Below are 20682 nucleotides of genomic sequence, written 5' to 3'. Positions count from 1 at the left end.
AGCACTAAAGCCAGACAGCAGTTCCTAATGAACAGCTTGATACAAGTGGAATTTCGACTGTTTTAGCCTCAATTAATTCTGCTGTCAAAACAAATGACTGCTTTTAGTGTTTAGATGTCAAGCTGCATCACAAAGGTCAATTTTGTATGTACACAAACATATAAGCAATCTTTTTCTTGCTATCATCTGATCCTGTGACATGTTTAGCAAAAAATACCAAACTTTCAAATTCAGAAGCCAGAAAGCCCTAATATATTTTGTCATTAGTGTTTCTAATACTAACTTCCCATTTTTACTGTGTGTCCATACATGAGAAATTATTTTTAAAAATAATAGGATTTTTTTTCTAGAAAAGGACTTCTTATTCTATATTTTATAAAAAGAAGGGGAAAAAAGGCAAATTAAAGCATATCTTATTTGGAGGAATGCACAGAAAAAATGAGTCGCTGTTTTCTTTGAGCTAAATTTCATACATGTGACACAGCTATAATGCTAGTACCAAACTGCTACAAGCAAATCTTAATTTATGTCTTTAGTCAGCTCTTCTTTGCCAAAAAGAGGATAAGGGACAAAAATAAAACTGGCCTGCTAACAGGTCAGTCTGAGGGAAAACACTGAAATAATAGGTAAAATAAAGTAAAGTAAGGTACAACCTTATCCTTTAATCTAATTCAATAAATACAGTTCCACCACACCAATCACTGAATTTCTGACTACTCTTTGTTACATTCTCAGAATGATATATCAACCTAGTTGATACATAGCCTCTAGAGATGTTGAATGCTTCACCGCATCTTCCTTAAAAACAAACAAACAAACAAACTATGGCACACTAATTTTATTCTATCAATGAAAAAAAAGGAAAAGTAGAGGTGATAGTGGCATCAGAAACAATGACAACTATCAGTAGCAATATATGTAGCACTGCCTTGGAAAGAATTTTTTCAGATGAAGAAATTAACATATGAAGAGAGCATCTAAGCAATCAATCAATTTCAACCCTGATTCTGTTACTAGGCTTCCAGCCCTGCACTCAGTTCTCCAGTTCAAAGGAAACATTATCAGTCTCAAGCTTTTCTGGTACTCTGAGTACAAACTGTGTGAATACAGTGACTACATTATACACAGGCAGCACTATTTCTAAGTGGTTTACGGAGCAAAAACAAAGCAGAAAAGGATCATAATCTGAGTAGCCTTGAAGTATTTATTACCGATTAAGAAGTTTATCATCAGAAGGAAAGACTAGATTTTTTTTTCTCTAAAAATAAAAAAAATGTGGCAAACATCAGTTACAAAGTATTTTTCATTGCCCTGATAACACAAGAATTTTCAAAAGAGACTGGAAACATGTACCAAAAGCAATGATTCAATGTAGAGATCCATCTAGGCTGCAGCACCTGAGTATGACAACAACCACTGCAATTTTCAGCTATGATCTATGAAAGTGTGAGGTCTGTGAGCAACAAAATAAAATTCCAGCTAACACACCAATCTGCAGAGCATTACAACCCCTTTTCTTGTACTTTTCTACTCCTGCTTTTGCTTCAGCTTCACTCCATAGTTTCTTTCTGACTGCATAAACAACAGGATGTGAGATATGGCTGGTTTCAAATATTCACAAGTTAAATGGCAGACCAACAAACACAATACATACAAATACATACTCAGCTGTCTGCTTACTCCAAATGAGTAGCAGTTTGGATGCTTCTTCTTTCTCTAGCAACCTCCTCATTTCTACACTCTCCTTTTCCATCAAATTGTGTAGAAAGTACCAGTCTTGTGAAAATTGCAGGAGAGGTGTGGAAAAAGTACTAAGCAACTGCATAATTTTAGTCAATAAATGCAAGTAAATAGCTCTGCCTGTCTACATGGTGCATGATGAAGATAGACCATGCAGTGATAAAAGAAATGCACAGACACATGCACTTTTAAGAAGATTCAGCTAAGATTCTGGAACACTAGACACTGTAAATATGTCAAGGTATAGCCCCCATATTCAAAGACAGCTTCAGAGAATCACATCTTTTTCAGCAGTCACACATTCTCCCTCTGAACAAAGAGAGATACGGTTTCTTACTGAAGTTCTGAACTTAAGCCCATGAAATCATCAGAGGTTGAGATGCTTAATGCAACCCTACGGAGCAAATATAGGGTAATATATTTTATAGTATCAAGAATTTTTAGACAAAAAGATTTTTTTTCCATTAGAAAACAAAGAACATTTCCTGCCTTAAAAGAAAAATATACCCCAAATAAATAAGTTCAATATCAAACCTTTCCTAAATATTAATTACATATAAGGTGATGATTTTATATAAGTAAACTACAGGTCTTATACTGAGATTTGTTTTATGCTGATGAAGTAAATTTTTTTCCATTTTTAGGTGTTTTAAAGCTGTTCAATTTTTCTGGTCATAGTAGAATCCATCATACATCTGACTGCATTTTCTGATGACAATCTCCTACTTAATTTATTCTTCCTATTTAAGTTATTGAAATGGACATTGTTTTTCTCCTGCAGTCCCAAAAAACTCTTAAATGTCATGCTGCAACTGATTTGTTTGCCTGCAGGAAGAAAATTTGAGTACACCCAACAGTAATTTATCTTGCTGAGTGTTCCAGATCATTCACAATCTAGCTTTTGCCCTGTTACGTCTACTGATGTTGTCTTAGAAATTTTTATCAATGCTATGATTCTTCCACTTGCATTCAAGTATTTTTTTCAATAAAACTTGCTCCTTTATAACTCTCTGGACCATTAAAAATCAATAAATTCCATTCTAAAACAAGTTTACAATTCAGACATATGTAATTATTAAAAATCTATGCTGGCAGATCAGACTAGAAACCCATAGAAGCTTTGGACTTAGTTGAAAGGACAGACTTTATGCAGGCAAAATAAAACAGACATCTAGGACAGCAATTAAGATATATTTGTTGGTACAGCTTTTCAGCTTGTACATTGAAAACAGCTCTACAGCGTAAGACTCTTAAAGACTTTTCTATCTGCCTCAAGCCCAGCTTCTCACAAATATCCTCAAAAATATTCGCACTTAATTTCTTCCATTAACTTCTGAAATACAGTAATCTGCCCTCCTTTACAAAGTATACTTTGCTGAATCCCTTGGACACTGTCAGTGTTGATAAACTAAGTTCATTCCTCTGTCAGCCTTCTGTGTAGAACTATATGTGGGAAGAGTCTTGGGAAATTGTGACACTCCAAGCTATTTGTGCATTTAACCACAAGCATCAGCAGCACTAAAGTATTCACAGTATTTAAAGAAAATACAAATAAAGTAATTTATAAGAACATAAAATAAACACTTGCTTTGTTACCCTTCCCTGTGGAAAAGACGCTCAAAGATATCCTGCAGAGCTGTTCAAAAGTCAGTATTAACCATTTTCAGTGTTTATTTCCATCTACTTTGTAACATGCTTAGTGTCTTAGGAAAATATTTTTATATGTGCTGTAAACGACTATGTTATCAAACAAACCCATGGAAAAAAAAAACCCACCACACCCACCACTGTTCAAAGTCTTTCAAAGCAGAGTTCATTATTGAACCATGTAAAATGTGAGTAAGCTTTAATCAAAGCAAGCTTCAATACTCGGCTGCCCTTGTTTGGCCCCTCAAACTCTGGGAAAGTATTAACTTGTTTATAAAAAATTTTAGGTGTAATACATTTATTCTTAACCCTCTTTTTCTCCTCACTGCTTAATCTTGGTTCATTTGGTGCATTTCCTCATTAGATACCAAACACGCAGTTTAACACAACACACTATTAACACAGTATTAACACTTATCAGTACTACCTTTCAGCTGTGGTGCAGCTCATTTTGACAGTCTTTCATTTGCTTTGGAAAAAACACATAAGCAGTACTTTTCATGGACATTTAGGACTAAAACACTCACAATAGGCATTTACAAAAGGCCTAAAAGCATGTGATAAAATCACACCAAATTTTCAACTAATGTCATTGTCAACAGCCACATGAAAGGTTATTCTAATCAAATAATCAATAATTCAGTTGAGTTCACAGAATCAGAAATCAGTTGAATTAAAAGCTAGGTAAAATTTGGGGTTCAGATATTTATTAAAGTTGAAGCTTTAATGCTTCATGGTCTCTGCTAACAGGCAGAGCTCCCAAATGTGTTACCTCAGAAGAGAAAAGGATCACCAGCACACTAGGAAAGATGCCAGATTTTTTTTTTTTCTTGTATGAGCTACCTTGCAAAAAAGTAGTAATCCTGATTCAGTCCTAACTCACTGAAAAATGTATCAACTTAGTATACTTAATAACATTTTGAGAAGGTAACTCAGGATTTTTTTGGTAATTTTGAAATTATGTCTCCATTTGACATGCATGACCTTACTCTTTTCCATGACTGGAGTTACTAGGAGCCTTGAGACTATTTCACCTGCATGGGCAAATAAAGTAAAACAGGTTTTCAACAGCCTCAAAAACCAACAGACCACACTTTTTTTTTAAATCAGCATTACTGATTACTGGCCAAACTGTCAATTTTTTCATTTGGTGGAGGGAAGAAACAGAATAGGAATATTACATCTGTCCTTTGTGAATCTTGTTATCTATAGACGCACCAGTTTATTAAAAAAATTCATACAATATTTCTAATATCTAAAACAAGAGCAACAGAAAGTGCTCTTGTTGTTTTATAAGTGCAAAGAGCCAGTAATGGCTGACCAACAGCAGCTGCTGACAATAAACATTGCAAAATACTGTTATAATTTAATCAAAAGAGTAGATGAACCACAGGCACCAATGTTCAATTTCTTTGAAAATGCAAACCTCTTTTAGGTCCTGTAAAAAGTTCAAATTTATTGAATGGATAATGAAAGGAGACAGGAAGTTTTCATGGCCTCACAGATTGTGAAACATGGATCAAGCTAGCACAAAATCAATACTTCTAAAAAAAACTACTACAGCTGAAAATGACCCAGCACCTCTCTCACACTAAATACGTGGTAATTGTCATCTGCACATCATTGTGTTTTGTGAGAACTAGGGAGCAAACAAAGATTATGGCTTTCCATTTTTTAATCTGCATTACAATAAAATTCTTGATTTCATCTGTAATATTTTTTAAGGAAGAAAGGCAAAAATAAAGGAACAAACTACCAACAACCACTAACAATGATATCACAAGAAATTAATGAACACAAAGGCCTTCTACAGTAGGATTACATCACTGGTGGATAAGGGAAGATCAGCTGATGTTATCTACCTGGACTTCTGCAAAGCATTTGACAGTGTTTTGCATGATATCTTGGTCTGTAAACTGGAGCGACACATAACTGACAGATGGACCACTTGGTGGATAAAGAATTGGCTGGATGATTGCACTCAAAGAGTTGCCATGAAAAGCTCCATGTCCAAGTGGAAAGCAGTGACAAGTGGTGCTTCCTCAGGGGACAGTACTGGGACTGGTGCTGTCTAACATCTCTGTCAATAATATGGACAGCTGGGAGCACCCTCAGCAAGTTTGCCAACGATACCACGCTGTGTGCCATGGCAGACACACTAGAAAGAGGAAATGCCATCCAGAGGGAGATAGAACAGGCCCAAGAGATGGGCCTCTGCAAACTTCTAGAAATTCAAAAAGGCCAACTGTGAGATCCTGGGTCAGGGTAATCACAAGCACAAATGCAGGCTGGGCAGAGAATGGGTTGAGAGCAGCCTTCTGAAAGAATGATGTGGTGGTGTTCATGGACAAGCAGCTTACTGTGACCCAGCCACGGCACTCACATCCTAGAAAGCCAATTATATCCTGAGCTGCATCCAAAGAAGCGTGGGTAGCCGGACAAGAGGAGATTCTGTCCCTCTGCTCCACTCAGCTGACACCCCACGTGCAGTACTGCATCCAGCTCTGGGATCCCCAACACAAGATGCTACCCTGCTGAATTGACTCCAGAAGAGGGCCACTATATTAATGTGAGGATCTGAAGCCCTGGTCCTATAAGGAAAAGCTGAGGGAGCTGGGATTGTTCAGCCTGAAGAAGAAAAAGTTCCAGAGAGAGCTTAGAGCACATTCCAATACTTACAGTGGGCCTACAAGAAAAGATGGAGAGGGCCCTTTCACAAGGGCATGTAGGGATAGGAAGGATGGAATGACCTTAACAAGCAGGAGGACAGGTTTAGGTGAAATACTAGAATGAAATTCATTACTGTGAGGGTGCTGGAATGGGTTGCCCAGAGAGGCTGTGGTTGCCCCATCACTCAAAGTGTTCAAGGCCAGGGTGGATGGAGCCTTCTGAGCGAACCACATAGTGGGCAAAAATTAACACAGGAACAAACACACGCATTTAGCTCCCCCTATATGAGAAGAAGACATGGTAATTCAGTAACTAAAATGAAAAATTACCCATTACCAACTACAGATATATAGGCGTCCACTAACCTCTTAAAAGACATTTGATATTAAACTGACAATTTCAGGTATAAAATATAAAAAGAACATAAGCTTTTTAGCATAATAAATAACTTCGCAGCTTCTATGTCTTGTGCACCAACATTGCACACTAGAACAAACCCCTTTTTTAATAGATTAATAGAAGATTAAGTATCTAGAGCTAGACCTCATTGATACAGTATTAATCTGGAATAAGATTACTCTGGTATCACTTCCCTTATTGATTGAAATATACTTTAGAAGAAAACCAGATATTTTTTGCCATACAATAAATTAATTTTCCAAGGAATTGGAAATAGCAATAATGGAAACAGTGGAATAGCAACACACTATAACAGACAGGAAACCACTCAATCAGAAGTGGGCAAGTTTTGATGAACATTGCAGGACCATATGACTAAAGCATCTTCCAACTGATGATATCAAATCTGCTGTTAAAAGTAACAACTGGAATATATCATGGAATCCTAGAATGTTTTGCGTTGGAAGGGACCTTTAATGCTCATTTAGTCTAACCCTGCTGCAGCAAGCAGAGACATCTTTGACAACATTATGTTGCTCAGAGGCCTGTCAAACACAACCATGAATGGTTCAATGGATGGGAAAATTACCACTTCTTTGGGCAAACTGTTCCAGTGTTTCACCACCCTCATCATAAAAAAAGCCTTACTTATATCTAGTCTGAATTTACTCTCTTTTAGTTTAAAAATATTACTCCTTGCCATATCACTACAGGTTCTATTTTCTTGTCCCATCCTTTCCTAAAAGGCTGTTTTAAGTACTGGAAGGCCACAATCAGCTCTTCCTGGTGTGTACTGTTCTTCAGGCTGTACAGCCTCAACTCTCTCAACCTGTCCTCATAGGAGAGCTGTTTTAATAAACTCAGTGTCCCTCCTCTGGACCATCCCAACAGTTCCATGTCCTCCCTGTGCTGGGGGCCCAGAGCTGATGCAGCTCTGCAGGTGGAGTCTCAGCAGAGCAGAGCAGAGGGGCAGAATCCCCTCCCTGGCCCTGCTGCCCACACTGCTCTGGATGCAGCCCAGGACACGTTTGGCTCTCTGGGCTGGGAGTGCCCATGGCTGGGTCATGTCCAGCTCTCACCCTGCAGCACCCCCATTCTGGGCAGGGCTGCTCTGATCTCTTCATCCCCAGCCTGTGTTGATACCAGGGGCGGGTCTGACCCATCACCAGCACTTGGTCTTGCTGAACCTCATGAGAATCACATGGAGCATCCTTGACCGCATCCTGGCTCCTCTGGATGTTAGAGGCAGTTCAGGGAACAAATTAAATTCTGATCTGAAGCCTTACTGGACCTTCCAGCTTTATTTTTCAGTGTTTTACACTAAGTGACTTTCTTTTCAGTTAAAATTAAAGATTTGCAACTTGATGTAAGTGGTTTAGTCTTTGTTTTGGTTTTTTTTTAAGATGCATCCAAGTCAGAAAACAAAAATTATTACTTCTTCAAATACTGTGTTATTAAAACCTCTAAATTCTAAACCGATTGAATAAAGAAAAATTAAAACAAATTCAGTGAGAAGCTGGTTATAAAGCTGACTAGGTAAGTCATTTAGGCAGTTGTGCAAAAATAGCCATTGTAAAGAATTTCCTGACTGAATTAAAAACCTCTCTGAAAGCATTCCTGTTTGAAAGAAAACCTGTTATTTGTACAAGGAAAACTTGAATTCTAGATGCCCTTGTACATGATGACGCCAGGTGACAGAAATTAGCCACCAGAGGGAGCCCACATAACCTGATAAAACAGACATCACTGGAGAGATACATTTCAGAAACGCAATAAACCTTACTGCAAATAGTTTGTATTTCTCCATAATAAAACAGCCCTCATCACTACTTCATTTCAGATTCATTCTTATTTTTACAGCTATAGATAAAAGCAAGTGACCTCTGCTGTGAAGAACTATAAATAGCTAGAATTTACTGAAATAAACTAAAACACTTTGTTATACATTGCCTTTTCAGTTTATTTTATCTGAAAGTAGCCACCATCTCACTTATCATAGTAATCCACAAATAATACAGATGAAAGAAGGCCTAAATAGGCCTGGGGAATTTTAGAGTATTGCCTTTAAACAGATTTAGGTCAGAACCAACAGTGACATCCAGAAGACAGTTTTTGGGTTTTGTGCATCTGTTTTTTAAGCCAAGTCAGTATCATTTTTTACATTGAATATTTAGATTTTTCTGAGGAGCCATCTCCTTCTTTAGCCTAATTAATAAATACATCCCACAGACTTTGAACATTTGCTCCATGAATTAAAACATCTATTCACTGTGAACAGTTCATGGATGCAAAAAAGTGGGAATTTAATCAAGAAAAAGCAGTCCTAAACAGTGGATGTTTCCTTTTCATTCTTAGAAGCCTGACACCTCACTCTGCCTTCCAGATCTTTCTAACTGTCAAAGTTTTATGATTCTAAACTAATAAAATAAATACATTAGAAGCAGTAAGCATAATTAATGTCATTAGTGGTCTGTGTTACTAGTCTTGAACACTTCAAAACTTCTTACGAATTTGTATTCTTTTGCTGCTGAATTTGGCTGTGCTTTCTCCCTGCACCATGACTGCTTTATAAAGTTGATATCAATACAATAATTTAATACTGTAAATTTCCAAGGTGCATACATTCACACACTAAATGTGCTATTGTTCCTTAAAATACTTTGCTTAACTTTCTCAGAATACATATGAAGAAGGTTTTTTTGGCCCCAGAGAGCACAGATGGGATTTGAAGAACTGTAAAGCAGCAAGTATAAAATGCATGCAATTTCTCCATAAAATTAAAAAGTGAAGTATTACTTTTCTTAAAGTATCAGTATTGTCTGGTAAAACCCACACTAACAGCATGGATGACTCAAAATGCACAGCGTTCTAGGACAAATTAGCAAGGGTCTTTGTAATCCAGGCTGTCAGAACCTTAAATGCAAGATGGAGATTCCTAGCCACAACATCTTGGCTACATCTAATCAAAGAGGTCTGAACACCAAGCTGTCACGCGTCTTTGTCCTGTTTCAGACCATCTGAACTTAATTACCCTGAAGTTTACACATTTTCTTTTTTGCTGAAAAACTGGTAAATACACAGGAAACTTTCAAAAATCGTTCCATATGTCATCTTACCTCAGCCCACTTGGATATCAGCATTAGAGGATCACAGAAAGAATATGAAATAACGTTATGTTAAAAACACCTCACAGACACATTGCAAGATACCTAATAATATTTAACAATTTATTATACCTTTTCATTACCTACTCTGAAATGTACATTCTTGCTCTGGAAAAAAACCATCTTTGTTTGCCTCTACTAGAAGACAGAGATGCTAGTGAGGACTCCCAGCACTGATGGAAACTCTACTACTAATTCCTGTATTTACACACCTAGTGACTGCATATTCATGCAATATTATAGTGACACTATATAAGCAGTACCGTGAGAATGCCTTTTTATGCCAGGAAAGTCTTACCGCGCCCAACCAGCAGTATCTTCAGAAAGTACTATTCAATTTGCTTCTTACTAAAGAAGCAATACACATTATTGTATATTAAAGTACATTTTATAAAGAAATAGATATTGCTTATTTATGAAAATGATCATAGGCTGAACAAACTAATGCAACTGCTCCAATAGTTCAATAAGCAGCTTTATAGACATCTGCTCTGAATATGTTTATACTGAATAAAGTTCTGAAATACAATTTATGCAGAAACATGGTTTGTACAGGAAACACATAGTAGACAACACATAGTTTGTACAAGGAACTACAGCTTCTTGACCAATTTCCCTGATGATCCAGGAAACAGCATAGTTTAGTAATACAGACCTATAAACTAACAAGCATTATGAACACAAATACTACATGCACATAATGAATTTTGCATTATCAATTTCTATGAATCATTTAATATCAAAGTTAATGAATACTAAGAAATTGAACAAATGTTAAAAATACAGAACATTTACAAATATGGGTTTGACCTTTCATTAGGAATGGAAATTTCCAGTTTTAAAGCTAACGTTTCCTATTGTGTTAATCTCTTACCAGGTCTTTCCTTTCCAGTTCCTTTTGATTCAGCAAATTTCTGTATTAAACTCTCAACTGTAGTGTTTGTCATGTTATTAATAAACTCTTCATGCACCTTAAAAAAAAAAAAAGCAATTAACTTTAAAAACTAGCTTTTGCCATAGTTAAGGTTCAAAACCTTTCCCTTTAAAATACATTACACGACTTAGAGAAATCAACAGATATTTTATGTAGGAAACCCTTCTCTTAGTTGTAATACATGGGAGTGTGGGTACAATACAGACAAAAAATAAAATTAGATGTCTAGGTTTTACTTCTATTTCTTCCATGTTAAACAATTTGTGTATAAATAATTTTCTGAATTTGTCAGCAATATATCCCACTATAATGTCAGGAAGACAAGCAGTTTGTTTAGCTAGCACCAGTTTAGGGTGTGAACAGTTACTACTGTATTATCACAACTCCCACCTGCTTGAGTAAAAAGCATTAACTGTTTTAATAGTTTTGGTCTAACAACATGTGGTTAATAGCTTTTTCAACAAGGCAGGATGTGTATATACTTTAGAAATAAACAGCACAACACTTGTGATGATCACTTATTAGCAGAAAACATTAATACTAATGTGTAAGCAAAAAAAGTCACATTTCAAAAATCAAAAAATTAAGAACTGCTTAAAAGATTATTAATTAAAACAACTTCCATCTAGACAAAAGATATTACAAAAGCTTCTGTTACTAAATACCTTTTGCTCATAAAATCCAACAGAATAAAATATTTGGGAGCTTCTCAGAGCGCTACCATTCGTAGTTCTAATTTTAAAAGTAGCATCCAAATTCTGTCTCAAATGAGTGCTAAATTAATGTCCAAGAAGCAGAATTTAGAAATACACTAAAAATTCTTCAACTTTCAAATTCTTCAAACTGTCCCAATATTTTGTTTTCTGTGAAGACAAAATTTATCTAGTCTTCTGTAAATTTTGTGACATTCAACTGGAAAATGTAACAGGAAGCCATGGGAATCTGAGCTTATGTTGGATTTCACAAAGTAAGAACTATTCCATTTAATAGTTTAGGAAAAACATAAAGCATGATCCAAATATAGTATTAAAATACCTCTCCTATTTGTAAATGAATTTCTTTTACAGTATTTGACAATGACTGTATAATCTCTTTCATACGAAGAAGGTGCATTTCTTCTATGTCTTGAAATTTCTGCAAATAAATATGAGCAATTAATAATAATGAAAATATTTCCTGAAACAGAATATTAAATGTAAACAAATACACTAATATGAAAAAAGAACATAAGTCTAATTTCTAATTACGAAATAATGCACTTTAGAAAGTAAGCTATCTTTTCAGAATCATTACTGAACTTTTTTACCTTACTTTTTTAACTTTAATCTAACTCTTCAAAAAAATCTGATCTATTTCTATCAAAATGAAGTATCTTTAGAAGGTGTTCAAATTTTCTCTTTTCTCCATTACTGAAGAGTCTTGTTTTTTCATCCAAACAAATAAATCTTATTTCTGGATCTGTTTTGCACTTCCTTTTTAGAACACTCTTGTAAACATACACACTCTTTCTCCTGTTAAATCTATATTCTTCGCTTCTTTAAATGTTATTTGTTTGATCTTTAAACTCATCATACATAATTTTTACGTTTGCTCCTTTTTACCCAAGCTGTCAGCTAACAGCCATTTTAAAATCACTTCTAAAGTTTTCAATGGTCCCTTCCTGGCCAAAAATCAGAATTAAAAATGTTCTCATCCTCCCCAACAGTCAGTGTTAAAAGTCTTGAAAACCTTGTTTACTTCTGCTGTTTCCTAGTTCTCTGCCTATTTCTATAACTGCCCTTTCAAGTGTGTCCAAACTTTGGTGCACCACTTAATCCTCTCTCCAATTTGCACAGGGTTCTGTGAAGATCCCAGTCTCGCACCTCCTGCTACTCTGATTCACAAACACGACCCCATACATGCAAGACATATATCTCCAGCTTCTTAGACCCTCAATCTCCTGCCATACTTATGTACCTCTATATTCATCTCTATATTCATGACATCACAGGGAGATTAAAACAATTTTCTTTTTCTTCAGCAGCCTTCCTCTTAATTACAGAAGATATGGTCATCCTCTGTAGCCTACCCTATGATTTTACTTCTTTTACTGGACACTGCAAGACAGATTTAAGCTAAACCAACTGATTTTGCACTGGAAAAAATGAAAATACATAGTTTTTCATAGTGCCTCATAGTTTAATTTTCAGAACTAATCAGCACATTTTCAAGTGAAATATATGCTGAATTAAGATAATACAGGGTGTGCTTCCATATATTAATGGATGTTATTTTTCCTGTCACATCATCTTTAAAGTAGCAATTGTGCAATCAACTGCGTATGCAGCTACACCATTATACTTAAAATGAATTCCACACATGCAGCTTTAATTGGCAGAATGACAATTTTCATTTCCAATATGGACAGACGTGGAAAGTTTACAAGCGTCCATTATAATATTAAGTGAAAATTTAAAATCTAAGTAAAAGGAAAGCTACAGTTAAGGAACTAAGGACATTTATCCAAATGTGGGTTAAAAAGTAGCAAGAAATGGCATATGCATTTATACAGAAAACCAGAAATCTTCCAGAATACAGTCTTTTAAAAATCCCGAGAAACTTAAACAGCTGTAACAACTTTTCATAACCTCAGGTAAATCCTGGGTAGACATTTTAACAAATTGTAACTTAAATATTTTGATGGAATCATAATGAAAAGCCACAATGGACCCCAATATTAAAATTCTTATGAATGAGGACAGGGTGCCCAGCAATTCAGAGGATTTTCCACATAAACACAATGCATATACAATACATCCAAAAGTTCATTTTGCTTTCTTCCAAAAATTCCTTCAAAATGTCTTCTAGAGTGCCAGCGTACCACTGTGTCATTCAAGGGATATCACAACATACATGGTTCATGTTTACCTTTCAAACAAATCCATTTCCAAAAGCATTAGTTTTTTGAAATCTATATTTTCAGATGGCTCCAGAAATTTAATAGACCAACATTAACCAACTTCAAAGGTAACTCATTTAATGCAACACTTACCTGTGCCGTTTCTGTCATTTTCAGTTCAAAATCAGATTTAAATGCAGCATACTTCTCCACATACAGTTTATAGGTATCTGTTGCTTTTTTAGATTTAACTGCTGCCTATAGATCAATACAAAATTATGTCAAATGTCACACATACAGGTTTTAAAATCACTATTACAAGAAAGCCTAGGATAATCTCTAAAAATTATCCAGGGGCACACCAAAACAGCAAAGTGTCATAATAAAATTTCAACCAAATATTTCAGATAATAGCAATTAGACATTTTACTACACATAAATCACATACAAGTATAACAAATTAACTCAATTAAATCCCTTCCCCTTATAAGCAATGAAAATGTTATAAAAATATTTATTATAAACTTATCTTGGAATAAAATTTTTATTGCTGAAGATAACCCTTTAGCTCTTGTCAAATATTAACAAGTTTTTATTTGCAACAGCAAAATAGGAAAAAAGAAGGGTTAGAATACAGAGCAAACAGTTTTAAGTGCAATTCTGAAAGAATCAATAGTAAAAAAACCAAAACATGATGGTGAAGTTCCTTAGAAATGAAGAAAGAAACTCAAAAGTATATGAGTTACATCAGTGGATTAACAGATATTGCAAAGTGAAGCTAGTGCAGAATATAGTGAAGGTCAGATTTAGGCAGGTCAGTGATATATGAATAGTCCTTTGGAGATTTACACTTTTCTTTTCATTGTTTGTTGCTAATAACCCAAAATCTACCTTCTGGGAGTTAAGTAAAACAAAAAACAAAATACAGCAAAATCTCAGTATTACATGGAGAACAAAACTGAATGAAGTGATTGATTGTAGTAGAGAAAAGGTTATTTTCAAAGTTTACGGCATGATGAATGAGATTAAGTCTTTCAAACATTTGAAAATCTATTTCCAAGTTAAATGCCAATGAAAATCATCCTGAACACATTTTCTTTCCTAGCTTCTTTATCCAACATGCTTACTATCTTTCTGAAGTTTCCCATCAGTTGTAACACAAAATTGTTACTGAATTGTTAAAAGAGAATTGTATATTTTCTATTTGCTCTAGTCCTGAGTAGCCTTCCTATTCCTTTCAAATAAATTTCATCTGTCTAACAGAAACTATTTTTGGCTTACAATGATTTGGAAAGCTGACTGCTACCTATAATTTCAAATTAATTAATACAAAGATACCCTCTGGCAAGAGAGAGAGATTCCACAATGTCCAAGAGAAAAGTAACAGATAATCATGAGTAACAGTATTCCATTAGAACTTCAAAGGAATAGGAACCAAAGCTAGTTATTTATCCAGTTACGAAGAAAGCCTAAGCAAATCTTAGTCACAAAGTCTTCTAAGCTCAGCATAATAGAACATAAAAATATTTATGTAACAAGAATATGGATTATTCAGAAAAGTTGTATCAAACCTATCAGTTTATTATCCTGAATTTTACTCCATGATTCTCACTCTTACACATTTACAAAGGAGAATCACTGAGAAGCACACAGACCTATCATGTTTCCCAACTGCCATTTACTATGCTGAAAATACATGCTCCAAGAAATCTTGCTTTTAAAATTGAGATTGCTTTGAAGTTGATTCCAAATTTAATCACTGAAAAGGAAGGAAATGTCAAGCTAAAAGATGCAAAAATGGGAGTGGTTTTTTGATAAAAACATTTTTGATTGAACCCTATGTGCAAGGGAGTTTGACAAAACAAAAACATTCTCCATCTCCCATGATGTTTAATTATGAGGAGAATACTAGTATTGCACATTGAAGAGCAATTAAAGTACTCAGCAGGCCAGAAAAAATTATAAAACACATGGACACTCTATAATTAACTAGTAATCTCTTCTGAAAATAAGATGTGACTATTCTCAGGTACAGCAGTTGCTAGAACTGTATTTACCAGATTTACAGTGTGTGACTAGATTTGCAGTACGTGAAAGAATAAAGATCAGTCTACTATTTTTTGTTAAGTCACTATAAATAGAGACGTTTACATGTCGGAGAACAACAGGAAATCATTACGCAAATTAATACCAACTTCCAGCTGCAATGAGACTTGCAAGGTCTCAGATATTGAGAAGATATCTGAGATATCTTAGATACCCTTAGATTCTTTCAATAAAGTATCTCTCCAAACATTTGGCTTTGTGATAAACTCTTAGTATACTGGTGCAGATCCCTTGCTTTCTGAGAAAGCAATTAACCTGTGATTTTGCCAGTAAATAGGTTTCATGTTGCACGAAAGTAATACCTCTATTTTCTACCAAAGAAAAAATAAACTAATACAATCTTTAGTCACTCTGTTTATGAAATTGCAAGTGCAAATTTGAATAGAGGCATAACTGAAGTATCAATTACCTGCACCCACTGGAAATATATTTTAAGTACTTGCAGATCATTTGATTATGACATAATTATATCTAAGGAAGATGCATAAAACAGTAAAAAATTACCCTCCTCCTATAATGCTTCCTCTTTCTCCCTTCTCATATAGAAATCTGTCATACTGAACATTTTTTTGTTTCCAAATGAACGAGGATAATGCTACATCTTAAAAAGCCTTCCCTCAAGTCAACCTTTCCTACTGAAACTCTACTTACAAAAATTCAGAAAAATTATACTTTGAATACACTGGCAGGAAAACATCTGCCAACACACATCTGATTCATGTCTAGAATGCAGCATGAACTGTCATTTGAGACAGAAGGTGGGGGGGAAAAAGCTAGATTTATATCAAGATAAAACAGTTGAAATATACTCAACAGAATCATTTTGTCATCAGTGAAAAGACAATAACCAGCGTTATCTTTTCCATCAAGACAGCAAGACTAAAAGCAAAAGCACCATTCTAACAAGAATAAAGTTCTACACAGACCAGTTAACTGAAATGAAAATAGCCAGAGGAATCAAGATTTAATAAGATAAGATATAACTAGAGAGAAGGAAAGGTGACCTCTTTACTAGTTAGATTCCTGAAAACAGGAAGTTACTTTTTTCACAGCAAGTCAGGGAAGGAGATTCTTAACTCAGCGCTGGTGAGGCCCCATCTGGAGTAGGGTCTAGTTCTGGATTTTTCATTGCAAGTGAGATGTGGACATACTGGGAGAGAGTCCAGTAAAGATACATGAGGATTATTAAGGGACAGAAGCATCACCCCCATAAGAAAAAAATGAGACTGCTGGAACTGTTCAGCCTGGGGCAGGAAGCCTTAGGGAGGATCTTTCCAATAAATACAAATACCTGAAGAGAGGGTACACAGAAGACAAAGTCAGACTCTTTTCAGTGGTGCCCAGTAATAGACCCAGAGACAATGGTCACTAAGAGAAAACACAAAAGGTTCTGTCCCTCTGAACATCAGGAAACACCTTTTTCCTGTGAAGGTGATTGAGCCCTGGCACAGTTACCTTAGAGGGACTGCGGAATCTCCATCCTTGAAGATATTAAAAAGCTGTCTAGACAAGGGCCTGAGTAACTGGCTTGAGGTGGTCCTACCTGAGCATGAGGAATGGATAGGATAACTTTCAGAGGTCCCTGTCAAGCCCAGATATTGAGTGATTCTGTGAATGGATCAGCCCCTCCACCATAACCCAAGGACTGTACTAAATACACCTCAAGCTACTCATCCCTCGAGTCACTGGTCAGTGACATTGGAACCTTTTAAAACAGCAGTGAAAGTGTTGGTAACATCATTTTCTTTACTAAATAGACTTCAAATACTCATGTACTGAGCTACTTTATCTCATTGCAGGAATGTCATAGTTCCTCCTGAGCTCAGGAACAAGGGCAGTGAGTGTTCACGGAAGGAAATATATTCAAAAACATAAGAGATGCTAAAACAGTTGGGCACAACTTCTGTTAAAGCCACTACACAAAACTATCATTTGATGCAGATATTTACAAAGTGAAGAATTAGAATTACAGTACAGTAAGAACCGACAAGGAAGTAAGTGTAAATAAAACTTATCTATGTATTCACAATATCATGCATATTACAAAACAGCCACAACTTCTAACTCCGTTTAACCTTTTCTGAGTATGCCACTTACTAATACAAGGTGAACATGTAAGACAATTAGTAACACAATTACAGTAAGATGTGACAGAGCTACCTTTTCAATTTCTCTCTGTGTTGCTCCTTCCTTTTTCAAGCGTTCTTGTTCCACACACTTTGCATTGTAGTTTTCTTTTGATTTCTGCAAGGCCTGAGTGATACTCTGAATATTTTGCACTGCTTCCAAAGTTCCTGAAACATCTTCTTTAGTCTGCCAAATATCACATGGTTGTCAAAACCAAACCATTTTAATTTTAGTGTTAGAAGTCATTGGACATATGTAAGAAACAGAATTAATAACCTTTTTGTAAGCTTTGATCTGTTCATCTCCATACTTGTGAACTTCTTTTATTAGCTCTTGTAATCTTCGCACAAGATCCAAGTGACAACTTGCTAGTTTTTCTGTTGAGGTTTTGAAAACATCCCAAACTGGTGCAAACGTCCTGATTAAGGAGAACAATGTTAATCTGTTTTTTTATCTTCCGTAGGCATTTTTTTTAGTAGTGCTAAAGAATAATCAGTAAGTTTACAGTTCACTTCTCCTCCTAAAAGTGAAACATAAAAACCACCCAACAACTGCCATAAATTCTTATTATATATGTTTCAAATGTACTTGGCATCCTATCTACTAATTTTTCCACGGTTTATGTTTTACTTGTATTGACTCTAATAAGTAAAATACAGCAAATTTCATTTACTACTATGATGATCACACAATAATGCCAAGCACAAAGACGGTGCAAGAACAGCTTAAAATAATTTAACATGTAGTAAGTACTACTATGTATATACTTGAACAGTGTGAACAAATCAGGAATTTCTTGGTCAGTTACATTTCTAGTTGTCTTACACCATTGCAGCCACAAGATGGACGAAAAAATATTACAAAGATGGTCTGCCACTAAAAGGGATTTACTGACTAACAAAGATGAACAGAGGTGAGATCATTTCTCAGCCTCGGATATCTGTGTTGAATGGACTTTCTTCAGCTATTCCAAAGATATACTTCTGCCTTGCTGTTCTGGGTAATGCTGCTAAAAATCAATACTAAACATAGGCTTTAAAGCTCTTATGTTCAAAGGTTCCGCATCTGCTTATTAGTTTAAAGAGCAGCAGCAACAACTATTATCAAATTATCCATGAGGAAAGCTCCCCACATTCTAGATTACATTACCATATATGAAAAAAAAAAATAATCTAGTTTTTCTCAGAAGTCTGAGTTTTCATTGGCCTAATCTTTCTAATGAAAAAGCATCCATTAATCATTCTAGTTTTTAAAAACATACCCTGTGTATAAAGCGTCCATTTAACTATGGAATAAATCCATGGAAAAGTCTCATTCTGAACACCTCTGAGAAGAGGTAATACTCCAAAAACCAGAAATAACAGAAATAGATAAATTCACTGCCACATTTGCATGCTATATGTTCTCTCTTCAAAATAATTTCCATAGGCTCAAGAAGATGTAATAGAAGTCACTATGTCTGAAAAGAACTCAGCTTTAAACACAGAAGAAAAGACAGTTTATCCATGTTTTGTCTTTGATGTTTTTATTCAGTTTCACAGAACTGCTCTGTCTTTCTCTTTGTCATAGCTGCACGAATTTTTGCACCATTGCTGAAGGCCTAACAATCATTTTTAAAAAGGTGGCAAAGTTATACTAACCTTCAACATCATCAATAAAATATTCAGAATCAAACTTGATTCTTACCATGTATATAGTCACTTATTTCTCTCTTACGCACACTTACTTACCCAAGCTGTGTGTAATTGCTTGCTGATTTGGCTAGTTTTGTCATCGACCTTGAATACGTCTCCTCTATTGTAGCCCTGCCAAAGAAAGCCATCAAGAGCATAATCAAAATTTTGAAGGTATGAAGACTGAATATGCACTCTAAAGGTACAAAACAGAAGATTTTTTACATCAGCTAAAAATTACTCCATTTGAATGATTTCTGAAAAGCTATACCAAAAAATCACATTAATATATTTAAAAAAATAATCTAAGAACCCTGTGACAAAACACTGCAGGGAGCAGAACAAGTAAAACCCAGGAAATCAAAGCTTGAAAAAGACAATTCCTTCCTCTCTATTTGCTGTTCTCAATTGCCAATAACATTCCTTAGTAACAGACAGAACAAAGCATCATAACAATGATCTATCCAACATCATCTAAGCAGGAGAGTGTTACACAGCAACAAAATAAAATGTATTTGTAATGAAAACTATACCATAAACAAACAATATTTACTGAGCAATTATATTAAACAAAATGAGGTCTTGTTTAGTCTTGTTGGAGGCAGGCTGTTTTTAAGTTTTTTACACGGTGATACTTGAGTTTGGAAGCTACACAAAGTGTTCTTAAACTTTCCTTCACTCAAACACAATCTCACTTGTATTTTAGAGATGCAAAACCCAAATTCCCTCCTCAGAGCCTCTGCAGGGGCAATTGCCATGGAATCACCTATTACAGCAGTGATTCCCTAAAAGTCCTTCCATATCAATCTTCCTCACCCTCCTATTATTAAAGATACAGAGTATTTTAATTTTTCACCCTAAACCAATATTCATTATGTAGTGTCAACTTGAGATTTAGAAGCATCCTAGATTTGAGTAAATACTGTAATTGTCTTTTCTTGAAAAGCTTGGAGCAATTTCTTTCCTGTGGTGTAATACCTTTACAGGACACCAGAGAAAAAAAAAAAAGGCAGATGAAGAATTCATTCCCATCTCAAGTTTTACCATGGCTATAACTTGAGACAGAAGTTTTTATTTCTCCTGTACAGCAACAGTTCACAAGCAAAAAGAACTGTGAAAATATGAAAACAAAGTAGGGTTGTTCACTTGAAACAGAGGAGCATGTGTTAAAGCCTACTGAACTTCAAAAATAACTGTCCAGTAAATTAGCTGGAAATCTGTTTGGAGAAGGAGATTAAACTGCAACATGCAACAAGAAAATTTCATGTTGAATATCACCTAATACAAAGTTATTCAACATAAAAGAAAGTCAATTAACTTTATCCTCCTTCCATATATGATCCT

At 35.2% G+C, this 20682-nt stretch overlaps 1 protein-coding gene across 2 annotated transcripts in view; it reads right to left on the bottom strand.

The window, feature by feature from the left end:
- The window catches only part of FCHO2 (FCH and mu domain containing endocytic adaptor 2), an 84151-nt gene that overhangs the window by 49837 nt on the left and 13632 nt on the right, over positions 1-20682 (bottom strand). For both annotated transcript variants that reach the window (XM_058424044.1, XM_040089663.2), the window contains exons 3-8: positions 19396-19470; positions 17942-18083; positions 17699-17851; positions 13586-13690; positions 11590-11688; positions 10495-10591 (exon numbers count right to left, since the gene is read on the bottom strand). In XM_058424044.1, coding sequence (XP_058280027.1) covers positions 10495-10591; positions 11590-11688; positions 13586-13690; positions 17699-17851; positions 17942-18083; positions 19396-19470 — 671 coding nt within the window. The remainder of the gene's footprint in view (positions 1-10494; positions 10592-11589; positions 11689-13585; positions 13691-17698; positions 17852-17941; positions 18084-19395; positions 19471-20682) is intronic.

Source organism: Hirundo rustica, chromosome Z (genome assembly GCF_015227805.2).
Source record: "Hirundo rustica isolate bHirRus1 chromosome Z, bHirRus1.pri.v3, whole genome shotgun sequence".
NCBI classification, from domain to species: Eukaryota; Metazoa; Chordata; class Aves; order Passeriformes; family Hirundinidae; genus Hirundo; species Hirundo rustica.
Note: the sequence above shows the minus strand (reverse complement) of the source record. Positions and strands in the feature narration are given on the sequence as shown.